Consider the following 20,621-nt stretch of genomic DNA (forward strand, 5'->3'; position numbering starts at 1 on the left):
CAGACCTCTGCCATTAGCCCTATCTCCCAATCGTACAAAATCCTTTAAAAAATTCCTGGATCCAGACGGTAATCCAGATCAGTCCCAAAATCCAATCAGGTCTTCCTTATGCCATTTCTGACATTTCCTGAAAATGTCATCAAAATCCATCCATAACTTCTTGAGTTATGTTGCTAACAAACAAACAAACAAACAAACCCACCTGATCACATAACCTCCTTGGCGGAGGTAAAAACACACTTTTCATTGCAGGTTCCTCAAGGGTCCCTCCCTACTGTGGGCTCAGGTAATCGGTACCCTTTCCCCCCTTTTGCTACGCCCCTGAATTCATAAATAAAAGTAAAAACAGTCTTCTGTAAGGCTGAACAAGTTGTGAAAACGATCAAATTGCGGTAACCAACCACCACCCAGTATTGCAATTGGGATTTAACATGAGGTTATTTTTTTAAGTTCCTTATCTCTCTATATATTTTAGCTTCTCTATATCATAACAAACACAATACTTGGTAGACTAAACTAGGGCTAAACAAGTTTAAAAAAAAAAAAAAAACTCATTTTGATTATTTCAGCTGGTTGTAAATGCAAAATGAAATGTCTTACAAAAGGAAATTTTCATTTTTATGTCTCTCATTTTTATCAAGACAACCATATACAAAAACAGGGAAGGTATGATTTCTGCACGTTATTCTTGAAAGAATTGCATGGTGTGTACAGCATACTGTACTAAAAATGTCTAAAATTGGTCTTTTAAACAGATTGCAGGTCAAAGAAATAATGCATTTTCTGCAATTTGGAAATTGCAATAGAACATATTGCCCAGCCCCAGTCTTCTTTGCTGCACATTTTAATTTTATTGGCTTTCTGTTGCACTTTTTTGTAAGTTTTCAGATGTATTTTAAGTTATTTATCACGGTTTTAGGAGGCTTGTCACTTTGCATTTCATTAAACCTTGTTGATGGTCACGTGGTAGAAAAAGTCTGATCAACAATTCAGTCTTTAAATTATGAATAAATTGATGAATTAAACGTCTCTTTGCTTCTCTTTTGCCCGTCCACCACAAGATGGCGGTACTGAGTCGCAAACATCAGGAAGCGCTACCAGAGAGGGCACTGAAAGAAGAGGGCGTGTAAACAAAGAGGAAATCACATTCACAACGAAGGCTGTGTCCGAAATCACTCCCTAGTCACTGTATAGTGCACTATATAGTGAATACGCCATTTTGTAGTGGTGTCCGAATTCTGAGTGAGCATTGTTATCATATTCACTATATAGTGCACTCATTCTATCCCACAATGCATTGTGAAAAGTAGTGAACAGCCGATGGTCTCTATAATGCATCACGGTTGCTGCTCTTAAACATGACGGACGAACGAGAGGAGCACAGGTACATATATAAAACTTTTTTAAATGCTTTTTTGTTTGCTGGTTCTACCAAGTCTGTAAGAAAATATTATGGATTCAAAACGTAGTAACTTTTTCCCCCTATGCTGATTACAAGGCATGAGACCATCATCTTTATGCAAAAATTGATTATACACACAAAAAATGTATATTATTTTGTCAATATAGAGACATATTTTTCATCTATCAGTATATTTATTTTTTTGTGAAAATACGTTACATTTTTATCAGTTTTCATTCAAATTCTACTGTTAATTTCGATCCTCAGCCGTTGTCAAGGAAATTTACGAGCCGTTGCTGCTAAACGTTTTAATTGAGGCGGCGATGACGTCATCGCTCGCGGCCGGAGTAGTGCCAGAAGTCATATTTGTGTTTTGCGGTTGAGTCCACTATATATTCCACTTTATTCTGCTCACTATAAAATGGATAGGGAGTGGGGAATGAGTGTGTGATTCCGGACACAGCCCCTGTCATCTGCTGCTACTTAGAAATCAGTCATTTTCTAGGAAAGGCGTGTTTTACTAACAAACGCAGTTCGCTGTTCTCATAAACAGAGACGACTGCTGCTAAAATTACTGGTTACGTCACCTATTAAAATGTTTGCAGGCACTATTAACCGAAAAGGCGCGAGAGACTTATTTTATACAAAATGAAGGAAGGTATGGAGGAGGAAGCTGTTAAAATATCTGTCAAAGACTGATTTCTAGTGAGTCTAACAAACAGCAGCACATTTCGTGCCCCTTATGAGAAAAGTGGACGACACACAAAGGAGTCCAAAAGGATAGAGACCGGTATAAGGCGTGTGGCCTCCCTCACTCATTCCGCTCCAGAGACAGACGAAGCGTCCTTCTGCCTCACGTGTCAAGGCCTCGCAGGCCGGCCCGTCCCACCACCAATCATTTTAATGTTGAGGCTCCAAACTTTCGAGGTGGAGATCAGGCGGGTTAGTGGAGCTTATTGTGTGACTCATTTATACCATGTGGCTGTCTCAGTAATAGAAAACCGCTTTATTTCTTCTCTCACACGTGTTTTATGTTTGTGGCAGGCGGTGGGGGTGGAGCTCCTTGATTCAGCAGTGTATGAGAGCAGGATCAGGCTTCTCTGGCCTTGAAAACTTTTATCAGGAGGAAGACACAACTGCAGCTCCAAACACTGAAGGGCAGACTAAACACACTTAGAGCTATGGAGAAAGTACATTTGGGGACAGGAGAAGACAAAATCAATCTCATGCATGGTAGAGGCATTAGTGACATGTGAATGACTGATCGTCCCTCTGTGTTCACAGGATAAAAACATGACGGCTATAGGAGTGAGCGTGAAGATGGCGTACGTGTGAAATCTCCCAAAGTCCTTCGATGCCCCTCACTGGATTTGGGAGGAACTACTTGGTGTAGATATGCAGGTCACAGCAACCTGGGGTTGCCTTAGCAACGACTGAAGAACGTGGAGTTGCCCTGGCAACAGATGAAATGAGGGGTTACCCTGACAAAAACGCTACAGGAACTCATTTAGCAAGCCCTCGCTGTCCTTTTTCAGACAGATAGCTGCAGACATGACAGGCACAGTACTAATACAATGAAAGGGAAAATGTTGTGGGTAAGTCAAACATATTCCTACCGATTAATTCTCAAAAACAGGCTCATCCTTTCCATTTACCCAATAAACACAAATCCATATGGGTATGATGGCGTCCTCACTTCCTCTGAGTCAGCTGTGTTTATGTTCACACTGCTGAACAGCACAAATGGACGCCTAGCCTTTGTTTTGAGTGTAAAAAAGACATGCTAACAAGGTTTTTACAAAACAGACATTTATTTACTTAACACTGTATTAAAGTTAAACAGAGAACAACACTATTCAGAGTCTGTTTTTTTCTTTCCAGTTTGTGGTTACTTGAACACTGTAAACAGTTATCCAACATTGTGTTATTGGACTCTGCAATCAAACCTGTTTGTTTTTACACTGGCATGAAATTACACAAACAGCCACAGAAGCACACATGCATTGCAAAAAAATATACACAGTACAGCACGTTATCTAAGCAAATAAAAAAACAACATGGGCAAATTAACTGGACATTTTTTCTCAAGTCATTTCTGCAGTATTACATGGTTAGGAGAGCTACCAATGACGTCATACAATGACAAACATCCAAAACACTGATAAAAACAACAGAATGGCATTACCAGACTGGACAGTTTATGCAAAAAAGTACTAATACACTTTGTTAAAGCAGGGACTGTGGAAATTATCCTGAAGCAATGGTCTGTTACTTCAGCCATATATAGTTGTGAACATGGCTGATCTTAGATCAGTGTCTTTAACCAGGCCCCTTTAAATGGTACCAAGGCTGAGGGAGAGTGGGATCTACTCATCTGGCTTCCTCTTGGGCTTCTTTGGGTTGCGGGAGCGGCTCTTGGCCTTGCACAATGGGCAGATGGGAGCATTACGATGAATCTGCTGGTGACAGGACAGGCAAGCCTGGAGAGAAAGGGGAATATTCAGTAATAATTTTTTCTGCTTTCTTACATCGTTTTAAAGATGACTAAGCAGCCTCATGAGTTCTGAATGATTTATTTTACTTGCTTGATTTCAAGGTGATGTTACCGTATGCCTTTTATTTTAAATAATTGTAGTATATGAGAACTAAAGGCAAATACCATCCTCACAGTCCTTTTTCATTGTTGGGAAACTACACTTTTCTGCCTAATAGAATGTATATTTCTGTTTTTTATTTTTCCCCAATGCAAGAATTTCTAAAATTATGTTTCCACTCTGTCATGATGGGGTACTGGGTATAGATTAAAGTCCCTGTAAAGTGATTAAAAAAAAAAAATTATTTTAGGTTTGTTGTATGACAGGCCACTGCATTATGAACCACCAGGCCAAATTTGAGTCATGAAAAACATCTTTAAGTTTATAAAATTAAGCTTCAAAATCATGAAAAATGAGGCAGTGAAATTTGCTCTATGATGGCGGGTGTGTCAGACAAATGAGCTGAACCCCCGAAGAAATATGATCCTCTCAAATTTTAACAACTGCTTCTGATCAGAGCACAACTGCCCTGGCTCTGTACCAGAGCAGAGAGACAGGAGTTGGGAATTAAATTTACTGTTTTCTGACACGAATCTCTGTTACAATACTTCCAATGACCCTTAGGCCACAGTGGCCGATAGATTTGGGGAATTTACCTCACAATGAACAAAAACGCAGCATGTAGCTGGCTGTTAACTTTCAATGAAGACAGTGACATCAGCTAACAACAGACTTTACTGAGATGAATTGCTCTGTGATTTTATACCATCATAGTATTAGGGGGGTGGGGTAATTCTCCATCAAGAATGGTGAAGTCATGGGCTCCTATTTTTGCCCTGCTCAAATAAAACCAAGCCCGGAAACTTTCTGAGTGTCTAAATAAAAAATTCAGTCACACCTGGATCTCGGTGTTTTCAGTTTAGATTTCACTTTACAGAGACTTTAATGAGAATAAAAATGTTTTTTTTTTTGATGTAGCATCAGGCTGCAACATAACAAATCAAACAAAGTGAAGGGGGTCTGAATACTTTTGGAATGCACTGTAACTTTCTTGAAATAGCAGATTTTTTGGTAGCTCACACAATGAATCTATCAACTATTCAATCTCAAGTTGAAAAGGATTATTTTCACATCCTGGTAGCTTTTCCAGGCAGTTAGGAGTGTACCTTCATAGGCGGAGGCTGTTGTCTGAACGTGGCCGTCTGGCGAGCATCTTGCTTCCTGGACACCTGAAGCTGCTGTGCTGCTGCCGCAGCAGCAGCAAGGGATTCTGGGATGGCAGGCTCATGCGGCTCCTTTTGCCACTCGGCTTTCTGCTTCTCAAAGTAACTGTTCAAAGAAAAGAAAGAGAGAAACCTGGCTAGCTGTGATTCTTATTTAGAGCCTCATGAATCATATCACAGTTGAGATTATCCCATCTCGGCTGTGTATCTGGAGATGTGGAGTGGCAAAACCAAATACAAAGGAGACTTAAATTGGAGAACATTGTAGTCGATCTCACACATCCTCTTTTTATGTGCAACTCTGAGCAAAAGTACAGTCATTGTGCGAGTATTTGTCAGCATGTGTGCATGTGTGTGTTTCTGTGTGTGTGGGCAGGGGAGGGCTGGGAAAGAAATTTGGCCTTGGACTTTATGCCTGACTGGCCCATTTTCAAAAGTAAAAAAGTGATATCCCATTTCTTTACGCTCTCTGGTTTCTCTCAAAATAGGCTCATGATAGAGAGTTGACAGAACAAATTTAATGGTTGCATTTCTTGTTAGAATCCTCCAAAAAGCACCAAATACTAATGGCATGGAAATTAGCACAGATTTTCTTATTTTAGTTCATACACTTTTATTAGAAATGAATTTTATTACATTTTTTATTATAGAGATCGTTATCTGTTTTTTCTATCACTTAACAGTGGAGGGCTCATTTGTATGCTGATCTGAAAATGTACCTAACCGCCCCACGGGCCGCTGTGATTTAATTTTCTGTAAGGTGGCTCCCTCTCACCTTGTAAAACAATTACAGTAGGCACTTACGCTGTTGGGTAAAATTGTCCGAGAATTACTTTGCTCACATAAGAGGTGTGAAAGAGATAGTTTTAACATCTTCACCATCCTCATCACTCAGACATTAGCATAAATCTCTCTCCGTGATAAATTTAAGAAAAACTACCAAAGAACAAAAGTGATGAGCCTCAACCGTCTGAGTGTCTCGGGGAACATCAAGGATCATGCTACCGAGAAGGAAAGGAGAGACAGCAACCATCTGGCCAGAAATGAACTCATCATCTGAGCTTCCACACAGTGCACGGCCAAACTGATGAGCTAGCCTGCCAACAAGCCTGTCAGCCTGCAGAGCAGCAGTGGCCCAAACACACTTTCTCACAACTCAAGCTCTTTCTGCAAAGAAAATTACAATTTTTAGTACATCAATCAAAAGAACCAACCAAAGTTTTGCATTACAATTTCTTCTGTAATTCTCAGTGCAACCTCAACTAAGAGAAAAACACAAATGTGCAGGGAAGTCCAATTTTGAGAGTTACACCGTTGAGCGAGGAACCAGATAAACCAGGGGTGTCCTACTCTATCACCAGATTCTGAAATTAGGTCTAACCTGAGAGCCTAACAAGGTCAGCATTCAACCATAAACTGTCAACCTCATTTTCACTAGTAATAAATTATAGGGGAAAAAACCCATAAAACTGAGCACTAATAATTCATGATTGTGATATTAAAAAAGTAAAAAGGATAGGTGCAAAGGCTAAAAATCTTAACCTATCAGTTCAAAAGGCCAAAATATGAAATTAAATGCCAAAATGTTTTTAAAAGGTATTATATGTAATAGAAATTCAATATTTTAAATTTTGAGACTAATAGATCAAAATATGGGATTATAATGCAAAGTTAGGAGTTGAAAAGGTCAAAAGGGAAATAAAATTAGGGATGCAAAATATCATCTATGTTTGCATTCTATATTTTGGTTGTGGATATCAGCATATATCAACTGTAAATTTTGGCCATATAGGCTATACTAATAAATTAGAGGAGTTTTAGGCTTCACCAGCATGCGTATGCCGGCTGAGGTCTTTTTCTTTATTCATCCTCATTATTAAACTGTAAAGTTTTCTTCTTTTTTCATCCTCAAACCTTAAAGAGTGTTCAAAGTAGGGGTGGGACTCTTCCCTCTTCTCCTCTCTTTAGACCAGGGGTTTTCAAACTTTTCAAACCATGACCCCCAAAATATAAGTGCCAGGGACTGGGGACCCCCACTGTACCTGAGGGTGATGCAAATTCAAGAATAGCCATGCGCGGACTCACATTTAAAGGATTTTTTTAGACTTTATTTTGATTAGAGCATAAATCTCACCAAATGAACATGTGTTTATTTTACATTTAGCTAATTTTATGCATAAAAATGGGTAAACCATTTGAAATATTAAAAAAATATTCTGTATTTTTTGGAAGGCATCTGGTGATCCACTCTCAGTGTTTGGCGACCCCCAACCTGACCCCCAGGTTGAGAGCCACTGCTTTAAACAACGTAATTATGCAAGCCTTCCAGTCTGCCTACCCCGCAGAGCCACTTCTGCTGCATTCGTAGCGAATAGCGGATATTATTTGGGATTCCAATACATCAAAGAAGCCTGTTGAAGGCTGTAATATCGGTATCATGGACCATGTATCGTATCATATCGTTAGGTACCCTGTGATTCCCACCCCTAGTTTAAAGGACTGAACTTTAAGGTCTGAAACACATATTTTAATATCGGTACAATATCAGCTAAATGAACCTGTAAATGTTGGATATCAGCAAAAATCCAATATTGTGCATCCCTACGTAAGATTTAAAACAAGTTAAAAAGGTCAAATTATAATTTCAAATTTTGAACCTGAAAGGTCAAAATACAACATTGAAAAAATAGTTGAAAAGGTCAAAATATGGAACAGAAAGTCAAAATAATTGTGAGATGCCAAATTGAAAATGTGAAATGGAAAAAAAAATTCTTTCCAAATATCTCTGAGTTTTTATCCAAATATTTTTACTCTTTCCTTTCCAAATATTTATGCCTTAGCAAGGATATTTTGAAAAATCATGTTAAGTTGACATTTTTATTCTGGAGGAAACCTGCAGACCTCATGATGATGGGCTTTTTATAATAAAAATGTTATTTTCTTGCCGGCTGGATACAACTGTACCATGGCCTGGAGTTTGACACCCTTGAAATAAACTGTCAGAACTCCACCATGTTCAATTGAAGACAAACAAAGCAGACAAAATCTTACTCTGACTTGATGTCAGCGGTTTATAAATTGATTCATAGTTGTACTGACCAGCCTCTAGTGGATAGCTGTCATCATGGACACTTGAAAACATGAATGTTTCTCATGGCTACATTTAACACCCCTGGCTATAAATAAAAGGTCACTTATCAAAGCAGCTTCAGTCCAGTGGCACATTTTTCTGGTGTCAGAGCTTAAAGAGATAAGCCATCAACTTGACACCACTGAATCAGTTTCCTCTCTGGGACATGTGAGCAAATAACTCGTGAGTTTATAATGCCCAAACATGTCTTCAATTGTCTTAATATCATCCTCTTAATGGGTGTGAGACTACAGTTTTCACTGCTAGAAGTTCAACTGTTGCCCCCCTTCTTGATTTGCCTGCATATTTGGATAACAAGGACATTCATAAGCTTGAAAAATGAATTCTCTACTCTGGCATTCTTGCCATTTTCTGAAGCCAACAAATCTGGAAAAATGGAGAGGAAATATGAACCAGGTTTCCTGAACAGGCAAAAGAAGTCTATTGAAGACCACCACAGAGCACCTACCAGATCATTCTGTTTGAGCTGTTAGCTACTCAACTGTCCCCCACATTACTACCAATAAGGCATTTAAGCAACATCGTAACAGTTAATGAAGAAAGTACATTGGCAATATTGAATTAAATCCAATATGGAGTCTATACTGACAGAATCAAGTAGCCATAAGCACACCTGCATTTTTAAGGCACTTAACTGTCCATTCACCTTGACTGCAAAATTCATCTGCTGCAACCCTAAGAGCAATAAGCACCATAGTCGTTAGATGGATAATGGACTATTTTCCATTTGTAACTTATCATTCTTGACAGTGAAAATTGTATTATGCTGATTCAATCTGACAAGGTTTGTTCAAGGTATCTGCTTCTGAGGTTTTGCTCCCAACCTAATACAGCACATGGAACTGTTTTATTTCCAAAACATGGAACATGGATTCTTGCAACATCTTTTTGCCAAAAATAAACATGTCTTGCTGTCAGTATGTAACACTGGGGCTATGAAAACCAGTTAAACATTTCAGAGACAAAACTTTCTCTGTCATTCAGTGGTCCGTTGCATCAGCCATGCCCAAATTCTGTGTTTAATTCTCATGTGGAGTCCACACTTAACCCTATGCTGGAACTAGATGGGTTGTAACTATGTTATCGTTTGTTTGTGGTATGTAGAAATAAAGTTCCTGGTAAATGGACATGAGCCTACATCTGCCAACTCAAAGCTCTTTTCCTACCTCAAGTCACATTTAGCTAGTCATTTCACATCCACATTCTGATTGTGAAGGCTGCTAGTATTAACTAGGGCAGTGGTTCTCAAATGGTGTGGCAAGCTAGTGTGCCTTGGGAATTTGTACTTTTTGCCACTTGTAACCAGCTGGTAACTTTTGCCACTTTTGATATTTTCAACATGTTTTTGCAAATCTAAACCCATTTTTGCCACTTTTTAAATTCTTTTGCCCACTTTTGCTATTGTTTTGTCATTTTATGCCATTTCTTCATCACTTTTAACCCCTTTTTTGCCACTTTTAACCCATTTGTGCCACATTTTTTGCCAATTTTTCATCACTTTTAACCCCTTTTGGTCATTTTTAAACCCTTATTGCCACTTGTAATCCTTTTTTGCCAACTTTTTTGCCAATTTTTGCCCACTTTTACTCAAATTTGCCACATTTAAAAAAATGATTTTAACCCATTTTTTGCCCACTTTTGCCCAATTTTCCACATCAACATATGTGTTGTCTCTTCACAGTTATTCAGTTCTTCTCAACTAAAGTTGTTTCAGTATCTTTTTCTTTATTTTCTAGCATCCTGATGTTTCTGCACATTGTGACCTTGCTATGAAGTTGACATTACTTTCCTAATCATTAAGTTCAGTGTCTCCATCAACATTGGTAACATTACCAATAAAAAGGTTGTTCTGTTTTCATGGGATAGCATTTTTAAGAAGGCTAAATCTTACCAAAACTGATTTAAAACTGATCTTTGTTGCTTTGGTTAGTGTTTATTATTTGGGTTAAATATATTGGTAATCACAGTTAAACTTAACAATGGGTCATGGTTTTGCTGTCCTCCATGATCCTTCAGTTGGCTGAGCCCCATAAAGCTCTCCCCATCATCCCCCCTTATGGGCAGCCTTGACTGTCATTATTGAAAGAGTATATTTCGTATCAGACTAAAATATCGTGATACTGTATTGATTAATCAAAAGATTCTTTAAAGACCACTAGTTGGCAGACATTCAACAGTCTCCCTCTTCTCATCTCTTTAAACAAAGAGACACAAGGCTGCCAGCCCAAGTAAAGGCCGGCTCAGACAACACTTTTTTTTGGTCATCGTTCGTTAAGCCATTCGCTTCTCCACTAACAAGCTGAGTAACAGGCTGCCAGCAGTCATGCCAGCTCCTGCCAATAGTCATGTCATTTGCAAACATGCCATGCCAGAGTGAAATACTCAGACAACACGATGAACCTATGGGCACTATGAGCTGTATGCTGCAATACAATCAAAGCTGAAAGAACAACTTTGCTGGTTGCTGGTTTAGCCTAATGGGTAGAACAGGCTTTAATCTATAGTTCCCATGACCAGTGCATGCCTTCCCCCCACTCTCTCTCCCCATGTTTCCTGTCACTATACGGCTATCCCATCAAAATAAAGGCAAAAAGCCCGAATAATAATCTAAAGAAAAAAATGATAGCAGAACAGCTAACAGCTAATAGGAAACAAGTGAACGCCTCTCAACCTCTCCTTCCATCTTTACGAGATTCCAAATTCTAAAGCATACATAAAACTCCCATCGCTGCGTTTCCCCATGGGGACTGTTTTTTTGGGTTATACGTCTCTCCCTTCCTTCTCCAAACATAAGCAACATCTCTATGGCCAGTTCAATTCCAGTGGGCATCATCTTTCTCCAGGTTGTCCTTAGCACACTTTGGTCTGGCTTGAAGGTGGAGTTTTTCTCACTCTGCTCTGGGCTCTAATGATTGTCTCCTTTGAGACTACAATCCCTGACTTGGCCAAGTCATTCACTAGAGTCTTGGCAGTTGTTCTGGGGTCTTTAGACACATCTTTCACTAGTTTTCTTTCCATAGTATTTGAAACGTTTGGCTTCATACCTCAGCCAGACTTCTTCTGTGCTGTGTGGCTCTCTTTGAATTTCTTGATGATAATTCTTACTTCAGTTCTTGGAAAAGCTGTGATAACTTTGTATATCCTTCTCCTGCTCTGAGCATCAACAAGTCTAAACGGATTTCTATTGTTTCTGCCATGATGCTTTCTCCAGGGACAGCTCAAATCCTTACTGAAGTTAATATACTGTGTAAATTGGAAGACAGCCCTCAGTTTTAAATTGACTTTACAAGCTTTACAAAGTTAAAAAGCATCATTAGACAATGGTGGTTTGTGCTATTGCTCAACAAAAAGGTCAGTTCTAAAGGGGGGTAATTATTCTGACCCTGGTAGTTTTGTTTTTGTGATAATTTTGTTTCTGTGTGCAAAATAAAATGTAAGCATCCAAAATAAAACTAGGATATTTGTAAAAGTTGTGTTTCTTAACAGCACTAGGGAAATGCTTGAGAAAAAAGGAAAATCTTTAGGGATTTTTGTCCTCATCTGTATAGCTGGTGTAACCTATAGCTCAGACCCCTGATGGTTATTAAACTCTGACAAGGGCTAAATTTAAATACTCCAAATTACACAATCTCAAATATTAGACCTCCTTCACACCTTTCCTTTGCTCACAGTGTCTTGAGAGAGTCTTGAGCGAAAGTAATTATGCTGATTTGAGGCCAGGTTCCCCCCTTTCAACCAAGGTCAGCTAACAGTTCTATCAGATGGTTCTAAAGATTATTCCTCTAGATTCTCCCGAGTTGTGTTGTGTGATTGGCTTTTACGACAATCTGAGCCACTCTGACTTGAATTAATAAATATCTGATTGGATATTATACAAATTATATATAGTATTGAACATATCCAATATTTATGATGAGAAATCCTGTTGTGTGCGGGGAACACAAAGGACAACCAAGCAGCATGAGCAGGATTTACACTTAGAATGGAAAAATAGCCAGTTAGGACACAAGCTGGCAGAGGAAGGAAGCACAACAAACACAGCCATGGCCAGGACTGTTACAGCGGCTACAACAAGCATTTAGTTAGCAATGAATAAAGCTAAACCTTACTCCATTCTCCATCCTCTTACCTTAAAGGAAAATTAAGACTTTACATTTCAGATCAACCACACAGCTAAGTGATAGGCACTTAAGGGCAATGGATTGTTTTCTATAGTCTATAAATAGTCCTATGATGTCCACTTAACATGGCGGGAAAAGCCGAAAAACTGTCAAGTCTATCAAAATTTCTCACAGATTAAATGAAAGTTTATTTGGTTCAATAAAGATGTTATTTATGTTTATGCGTCATGAAGTGAAAGTACAGTTTTACAGTTTATACCATTTATATTGTACTGTGCAAATTAGTTCCATTAGAAATAAAATTGAGCTAGGCTAACTAGGCCTACACCCCGATTTTGTAAACAGATTTATAAACCACAGGGCGATCTTTTTACAGGTTAGCAAAGTAAAAATTAGAAAATGATATTTCACTGAAATATTGAGAAACAACTAATCTATAGCTTCTAACAACAAAACATTTCATTAATTCTGATTCACATCCATCACAGATAAACCAGGCTGATTTGTGGCTTCAAGCTTTTCTTTGAGTACTTAAAAATCCCAATTACCACATAAAAACGTCACGAACCAAACCATGTCTTTAGGAAACAGTTTGGATCTCTGCCAAGTTCAAATATCACAAATTTAAGCAGATATTAGTCTGTTTTCTCCTGTTTTCGCCCAATCCCCATAAAGCAGACAGTCGTGTCTCCATTTATTTTGCCAGTCAACCCCGCTGTGCAGTTATATCGCGCACTGAAGATGATGTCAATGCATACGCTCTATATACCAGACTTTAAGCTCCAATGTGTTCTCCAAGTCTCATAAAAACAAAGGGGAAAACCCAGATACCACAGTGCAGGAAACTGATTTGTCCTTGACATCTCAGAAATCTGATTTGAGTTTCCACTCTAAAAATTCTCACTAATCAGTGATTAACCCAGGAACTTGTGACCTCCAACTATCTGTCATGTCAACAGTGACCTTTAAAGACGCTTCTTAAAGACTCTGTAATAATCTTTGCTTTACCTTATCACAAACAGCTGAAAACCATATTTGCTATTGCTCAAGGCTGTAGTGTTAAAAACAGCATTTTGAAATAAGGCTGAAATCTCCTCAGCTTTCTGCTATTCTTACTCATGCTAGAGTCAAGAGTAAAAATAGACACTCCCAAAGACGTATGAAATTATTCAACTACTTTACTGTAAATGCTACTGGGCCTTTAGCTTATCTCTTTTCTTAAATGATATCATCTTGCCTTTGACAGAAGACATGGACTTGAATCAATGAGACTGCCACTGCAATCATAGATGACATTTCTCCATGAGGTAATAGATAAAGAAATCATCTATGTTCTCTGATGAAATCACAATATCTACTGGAAATGAATTATTTAATGCTTTCCACATGATGACTTTAATATCATAACTCAAAATATTTATTTTTGTAGGCATTGCTATCTGAACCTATCAACCTCTGTTGTCCTTCTGTTCTTAATGATTAGCGGCCAAACATTCCTGACCTTCTCAGTCATAGCTCTGGCGCCCTGATCTGGTTTTTCCCTCCAAGTTTTCAAACAGCCACTGCCCATATCAAAATACAGTAACTTCAATAAAGCTCACTGGTTGATAAGGTCTGTCAACATTATGACGCTTTCACACTTTTGATTACCCGCAAACCAAACGGCCTCCTGACTGATGCTTTTGTCAGATTATTTTCAAATGACCTATATGCACCCCTTGCAAAAAAGTGATCAGCATAATTTCATAGGTGCCCATTTCATAAATCCTGTTCTTGCTACTTGAAGTCTTTCAATGTTAGTAATAATGTTGCGGTTGGGATTCAACTGTTGCTGAATGACACGGTGACACAAGTGTATTTCTGCAGAGCATTGCAAGGAAGCCCTGCGTCCATTATGCTTTGAGAAATGCATTCTGATAATGTGGCAGCGTGATATTTGGTGTCCCCCATCTATCAATTTACTTTGCGTTACGGTGTTGCGGAAGCGTGAGAGAGCACAGCAGGAGCTCAACACAACAGCACAGTCAGATGCACAGACCCAATGGGCTGTGCTCCCTCCTTGGCTCCATCAATCCTGTTATCACCTCCATTGCTACCTCTGAAGAGGGCACAGGGGGATCACAATGTGCCCCCATTTTGCCTCGGGATGTTCATAGAGAAGGTTAAATTTCACATGGGTGGACATATCAGGACTTGAAACGGCACTGTTAAAGAGGTGAGTGTAACAAATTGTTTTTAGGGATAAACAATGTTATTGGCATTTGGCAATATCAGCAGCTAACAGCTTAAAAAGTAGGGACAGAAATTGATAAGATTATTGATATCGATCCCATTATTAACTCTTCTCCTCTTCTCTTCAATTCTTTATCGATTCCTCTATCAATTACTTCCTGTGAATTTTCTTTTTGAAAAAAGTAGACTATATAGGTTTTAACTGTTAATGAATCAAATTTTATTGAGTCTCCCTCTCTCACACTTCAGTTAATGGCTATAATAAACAGTTTTTATAATCGTAATCAAAATGAATTGTGAGGTAGCTAAAGATTCGCTGTTACTTTAAACCGCCTTAGCCTATTTTTGTGATTGTCCACCATGTTTACCTCTCCTTACTTCCTCGACTTCACTGTTCTTGTTCACTTTGCTGACTCCCTTTTGAAGGCTGAGTTTTTCAAGGCACGGGAAAGTAGGGCATTGATTAGGGAATCATAAGGATTACATTTTACTGAACCAATTGGAACCAGTTCTCAACTGGAACCGGTTCTTGATTCCCATCCCTATTAAAAAGTTAACAAGCAGTTAACTTTGTTGATTTCACAGGAAAATTTCCACTGCAGATATCAGCAGAATGCACAAATGTGAAGCATTAAATTAGTGGAGTTTTTAGGAAGAACTGAAAAACCTACCCTCAATTTAATGAACTTGAGAAGAAAGTGATTTTTGTCCTATTTCAAGCATGTTGTCAGGGTTGTCTTCGGGTACCCCCGTTTGGTTCAAGGAATTTATTACATTTTTAGGTAGGAGTTCTTTTTAAAAAAAAGGGCCGAAGTCTTATTTGGTGCAGAACTCACCATCTATCAGCAGGTTGTTTAAAAGGCACTGTTTCTGTAAATAATATATTTTTCACACTATGTACCTGCAATCCAAATAGATTATTTCTTTCTTTTTAATACTGAATTTCTTATTATAAAAGAATACATCTTTCATTCATTGTAGGATCAACCGTCATCTTGTTTTATTGTACGTCTGTATCTAAATAGACAGATTAGCAGTAGTGCAAGGGCAGGATAAGAGTAAATAAGGGTAAAAGCGTCACTGCAGTACATGAGACTTGGTGTCTTTCAAATGTCAAAAAGTCTGTATCTACTGGTTTCTGTATTGGTATAAGCTAAAATGTGTTTCAAAATAACTGCATATCAGATATTGACAAAAAAAAAAAAATCAGAATCATGCATCCCCTCCCCCCATTTCCTTTGAAAATAAGTCTCTTTACTGACTACATAGCTAATGCAAGGCTCCATTTTTGGACCATTTTTTTAGAATAATCTCGATTACACAAGATGTGGCCAACCAAAAAATAAAATTAGCTACAGTGCTCATATGTCCTTGCATGCCTGAAGAACTAGAGCTTTGCAGAGTACCTGATTTCCTTTGGGAGATTTGTTTTTCATTCTTGTACAATATAGTCCATCATACTTTACATTCTGCTCTGTAATACCATGTCAGTACTCACTAAAAGGTCATCTGCTGCTGCAATTACTCTTTGAGACAAGCTAATGTGCAAATAGGCCTTGATAGTGAACAAGAGCTGAAATGTAGTTTGGAGGCTGCTGCGTTTTGCCAATTTTCCTCTGAATTGGGAAAGAATTTCCTTACTCTACCCGCAATACATGTTTGAGAATATGAGTGATTGCACAGTTAGTAGTGTTTATGTATGTCCAAAATGACAATGGTAGTAAGCCTGGGTGGTATCCAGTTTAACAAAGTTTAACCTGAGCCATACTTCCATTTTGCATATGGTATATACTCTGCTAATGATCAGAGTGCATTCCCAAAGAGCAGTGCCCACCTTTTCATTCAGTCCTTTTAGGAAATTTTTCTTTTGCTAGGTCTAAAGGAATAAATACGTTCTTCTCTCCCTCTGTGTGCAGTGCATGCATGCATTTTCTTCTCCTCTCCCCTTGTTTTCAGGTAGTGTGAAGTAATGGTCCGTGTGTTTTTAACCAGAGTATGTCAGGGAGTTAACACTTATTTACATGTTTGCTGCTTGATCACAATGGTTACATTCTGTTAGTGTGTACTTGATGGACACTGGAGAATGTCCAGTACATTTGTATTAGCATCCCTGGTTTCAAGAAAGAAGTCCATAAACTTTGTTAAAGTGCGTTGTGATAGTGGGCCCTTTGTGATGTTTGACTTAATATGCTTTTATCATTTGTAGGAGTGCTGTCATTACTTCTAAAGCATTTCAAAAGTAGGCAGTGTTGCTGCTGGAAATGGACACACATTCTTAAGGCATTTTCACAGTTAAGATTACACAGCAGATTATTTTTCAATATAATACTAATTAAAGGGATTCTGTGGCTGGGTACTGTAAAAAAAGGAACCATCACGCCTAATGTAAAAATGCTCTTAAATACTCCAGGATATAGTACTGTATTACTCCCCAACTAGAGATGGGCAAGATCCAATCCAATATCAGTGTCAGGTCTGATATTTACATTATTTTGATAATGGATATCAGACTGATGGTGCAATTCCACCAATCCAAATGCCAATGCCAAACTGCTCACTTTCTGTGCATTTTTTGAAATCTTGAAGTGGGCAGAGTTAGCTCTGAGCTGGGGGTTCACTTACACTTTAAGGTCTGTAACAACAGCAACACAAAGAAGTCTACTCTGTCAACCTGTATGTATCTTTAGTATGAGCTGCAGCGCCTCGCATTACAACGGCTTAAACAAGTGTTTAAAGGTGTTTTAAGTCATGACTCGCGATGCTGGCTGTAGAAATGGTGGGCTCTGCTAAAGCTAAATGAAATCAATGACAAGCACTCTATTTCCAACAAAACCTTCACAATGAAAATCTCTAGTTGTGTGCTTTAATTGTAAAGATCCACATCAGGAAACACAGCGCTTTCAGTGGCAGTTTGTTTTTAAATGCAATTTTTAGTTTGAAAACTTCCCATTTGTAGCTTCCTGCTGTAGTAGCCCATAGATATATCCTGATAAGTTAAATTGCCTTTTTTTTACTTATTTAAAAAGTGTTTTTTATGATGTTAAAACTACATATTTACTTATTATTTAATGTTACATGTTTATTTTAAATATTCAGTTTTCTGCAGCAGCGCTGGGGTGCTGTTGGTTGTTTGCAGTTGTTGCTGTTGTTTCTACAGTACACTGCAGATTCCTATTTTTAAATTGTAAACATCACATTTGTTGCTGGAATAGATCAGGACTGAAAAAAAGTGGATCGGCCCATATGTATCCCCAACTTCAAAAGACATTACTATAAATATATTACACATTGTGTTCTGGATATTGAATAACTGCAAATTTTCAAAAAGTGTTTGTTTTCCGGTCTTAAATTATCCCCACCCTGACATGAAAATTCTGTGTTAGGGGCTGATATATATATACAAAGATGGGTCAGCTGTACAGGAAACATCTTAAATGTCTTCAGTGAGCTTGCATGTAATTTTATGTGAGTGTCTGTTGTTGTGTGTATACTGACTCCAGGGAAAGCTTCTCCTCTTCTTCGTTCAGGTTCGGGAGTCTGTGAAGACCTAGTGTCATCCTGAGGGCATCAACATGCTCCTTCAGAGGCTTGTACTCATCATGTAGGCGGCGAGTTGTTTCCAGTAGTTTATTCAGGTCATTCTCCGACTGTTTGATGGTGCTCTCCATCTAAGAGGAAAGGAAAAAGTATTTCAAACAGAAAACATACCAAGTAAAAGCTCTGCAAGAACAATCTGTGGTTGTGCATAGCCATTTTAGCTTTATGATGAAAGTACAACAGGCTCTGTAATTGCATGTAGCTTTTCTGTCTGATTTTGTGTTGTTGTTCTGCTAATTATTTTCAATGGAGATTCAGGAACATGTCCTTTGAAGAGCATGCTTGTTTCCAAATGAAGTACTTGCTCACCACATTGATATCAGCATGGATGAGGCGCAGCTCCTCCACATGTGCCATTTTCTCTTGTAGAAGCAGATCCATCTCTTGCTTGTACTCTTTCAGATGCTTCTCCTCAGACTCCAGAGCCTCAAACTCAACCTTTAGACGAGATTTGATTTTCTGCATCTGGATAGTCTTGTTCCTGTTGCCAGTGGTCAAGAGAAAAGACACCAGCTGTCAAATTATTTCTCGTCATGGTGCCAATGGAAAAAAAAAGACATGTTTTTTTTTTTTTCTTTTTTCAAAAACGACTAGATCAAAAACATTGCAAAATCGTTCCCATCTGTGCTGCATTGCTTTGAACTTGGGTAAAAATTGCTAACAACTCTGCAGATGTTTTTCTTATGATGTTTAGAAAAATGGCCTATTAGTTGATTCGTCAATTAATGATTAATCAAATGGATAAATGCAGTCTATAAATCTGTTACACTGTTATTATTCCTTCCGGCAGGGGAGTCATAATTACACGCAAACATAATCAATGATTTAATAACAGGCCGATTATCATGCTAGCCAAGTAGCTAGCTTACCCGCTGAATTAATGAGCGACGCACATCTGGCATTTTGTTGATTCACATCTGGGAATTGTTGCATGTGCGATCACAATTAGTAGTTTTGTTCTGGTTTATTTGTATCCGCGTCTGGTTTCGTCTAAAGTGACTGAATGCCTATTATTTCAGAAACAAGCGGAAATACGAGTAGCATAAACCTTTTAGAACAGGAATGGCATTCAACCCGGCTAATTTTAGCTAGCTCGGTAACAAAAGCGAAGCCAAAGGAGCTCATCCTTGGCCAGCTAGCGTTAGCTTAGATAACGTTTCTCCGTACGTGTCAAACATCTGACCACCACTCATCGATCAACGCGTCCGAGACTTACCGTATTTCCAATATATTCTCTAATTTGCACATTATTTCTTGTTCGTCCGCCATGGTTTCGCAGTCCCGTCCCGTGTCGTTCAGTTGGCCAGATCAGTTACCCCTTGGGCCACGGTGGTCTCCTTGTTGATAAAAACACAATAGCAGATGTGAGCGAGCACGCGAGCACGCGCGCGCAATGTGAAACCGTGGTTACGTGTGAAGAGTGTCAGGAGAAGTCTGCCTCACACTTCCTATTCAAAGTTTAATCCCGCTTTTCACTGCAGTAGAAAGTAACTCCTTCAACTTTAGCATTAATGTTTAACCAAAGAAAGAAGTGTCTTTCGCTGCAAGCCTGTGAATGGTGGAAGGAAAAGTTAAAATCCACTGAATATCACTACTGGCATGGTTTTCGCAGGACACCCCTCACTCAGGTAGGCAGGTAAGTGTTAATAGAAGTCATAAATCCATTTACTGAACAGTGAAACACCTAAATTAAACGGCCTTGCAGTTAAATTTAGAGAATAAAAATAGGATGAACAGCGGTTAAGGAGTCGGTTTTTGAATTTCTGTATCTTTCCTCCCATGACTATAAAAAAAAAGTCCAGCACATGATGCATTCCTGTTGTACTCAATATATCCAAGTAAGTGCTGGCCTACACCTTTGTAGAAAACGATGCAAAACCTTAATTCTGGTGGGCTTGCACTTTGATGTTTGTATGAATAGTCCCTTTACTCATTGATCAAGGCTACTGTGAGCATTTATCTTAGCTATAATTAAGTTCAATCAGTGCTTGAAATTAAATTTCATCACCTACATTTTAATTTGGTAAGGGGAACTAGCTGTATCCAAGCCTGTCAGTCAGTTAAAAATTATTATGCTCAGAAAAAACTGCCTCATAACAAAAGGTCCAAAAGTTAAGTCAGTCTTTTAGATAAATAAATGTGTTCCTCTTATAAATAATCAGTGATGAAAAGAGCACAGGACCATTGTACTCATGTAAAAGTATGCTACTCTGGTAAAAATAAACCTAAGTAGAAGTACTGTTTATTAAATCTATCAAACTAAAAGTAAAAAGTATTTTAAGTTTTCTTTAAGCACCGAGTAGGCTGGGAAAGTGACTGAAATTTAGATTAAATTGCAGTGTTTCCTACTCTAATTTTTAA

The 20,621-nt window shown here is 38.4% G+C and overlaps 1 protein-coding gene and 1 long non-coding RNA gene across 3 annotated transcripts; one reads left to right on the top strand and one right to left on the bottom strand.

The window, feature by feature from the left end:
- Positions 1-1,285: 1,285 nt before the first annotated feature.
- Positions 1,286-3,100, top strand: LOC121516285. Of its 2 annotated transcripts, none has more exons than XR_005992459.1 (3): positions 1,286-1,384; positions 2,447-2,592; positions 2,687-3,100. It is a non-coding gene; the product is annotated as an uncharacterized LOC121516285 (long non-coding RNA). The 2 variants fall into 2 exon arrangements; XR_005992460.1 differs by lacking the exon at positions 1,286-1,384 and adding an exon at positions 2,154-2,344.
- A 169-nt stretch (positions 3,101-3,269) lies between these two features.
- zc4h2 (zinc finger, C4H2 domain containing) lies at positions 3,270-19,636 on the bottom strand. The gene is made up of 5 exons (XM_041797494.1): positions 19,477-19,636; positions 18,570-18,741; positions 18,159-18,331; positions 5,103-5,265; positions 3,270-3,882 (listed from the first exon to the last, which is right to left on the bottom strand). The coding sequence occupies exons 1-5, from the start codon at positions 19,527-19,529 to the stop codon at positions 3,769-3,771; spliced, it is 675 nt and encodes a 224-aa protein (XP_041653428.1). The 5' UTR covers positions 19,530-19,636; the 3' UTR covers positions 3,270-3,768.
- Between the last annotated feature and the right edge of the window lie 985 nt (positions 19,637-20,621).

This window comes from Cheilinus undulatus, linkage group 10 (genome assembly GCF_018320785.1).
Source record: "Cheilinus undulatus linkage group 10, ASM1832078v1, whole genome shotgun sequence".
NCBI lineage: Eukaryota > Metazoa > Chordata > Actinopteri > Labriformes > Labridae > Cheilinus > Cheilinus undulatus.

What these genes read in the sequence shown, in the direction of transcription:
- zc4h2 (XM_041797494.1), bottom strand. Translation starts at nt 19,529, where the DNA reads ATGGCGGACGAACAAGAAATAATGTGCAAATTAGAGAATATATTGGAA. An exon ending in GAGAATATATTGGAAATACG is followed by an intron (nt 18,742 to 19,476) that starts GTAAGTCTCGGA and finishes CACTGGCAACAG; the next exon opens with GAACAAGACTATCCAGATGC. An exon ending in AACAGCCTCCGCCTATGAAG is followed by an intron (nt 3,883 to 5,102) that starts GTACACTCCTAA and finishes CTTTCTCTCCAG; the next exon opens with GCTTGCCTGTCCTGTCACCA.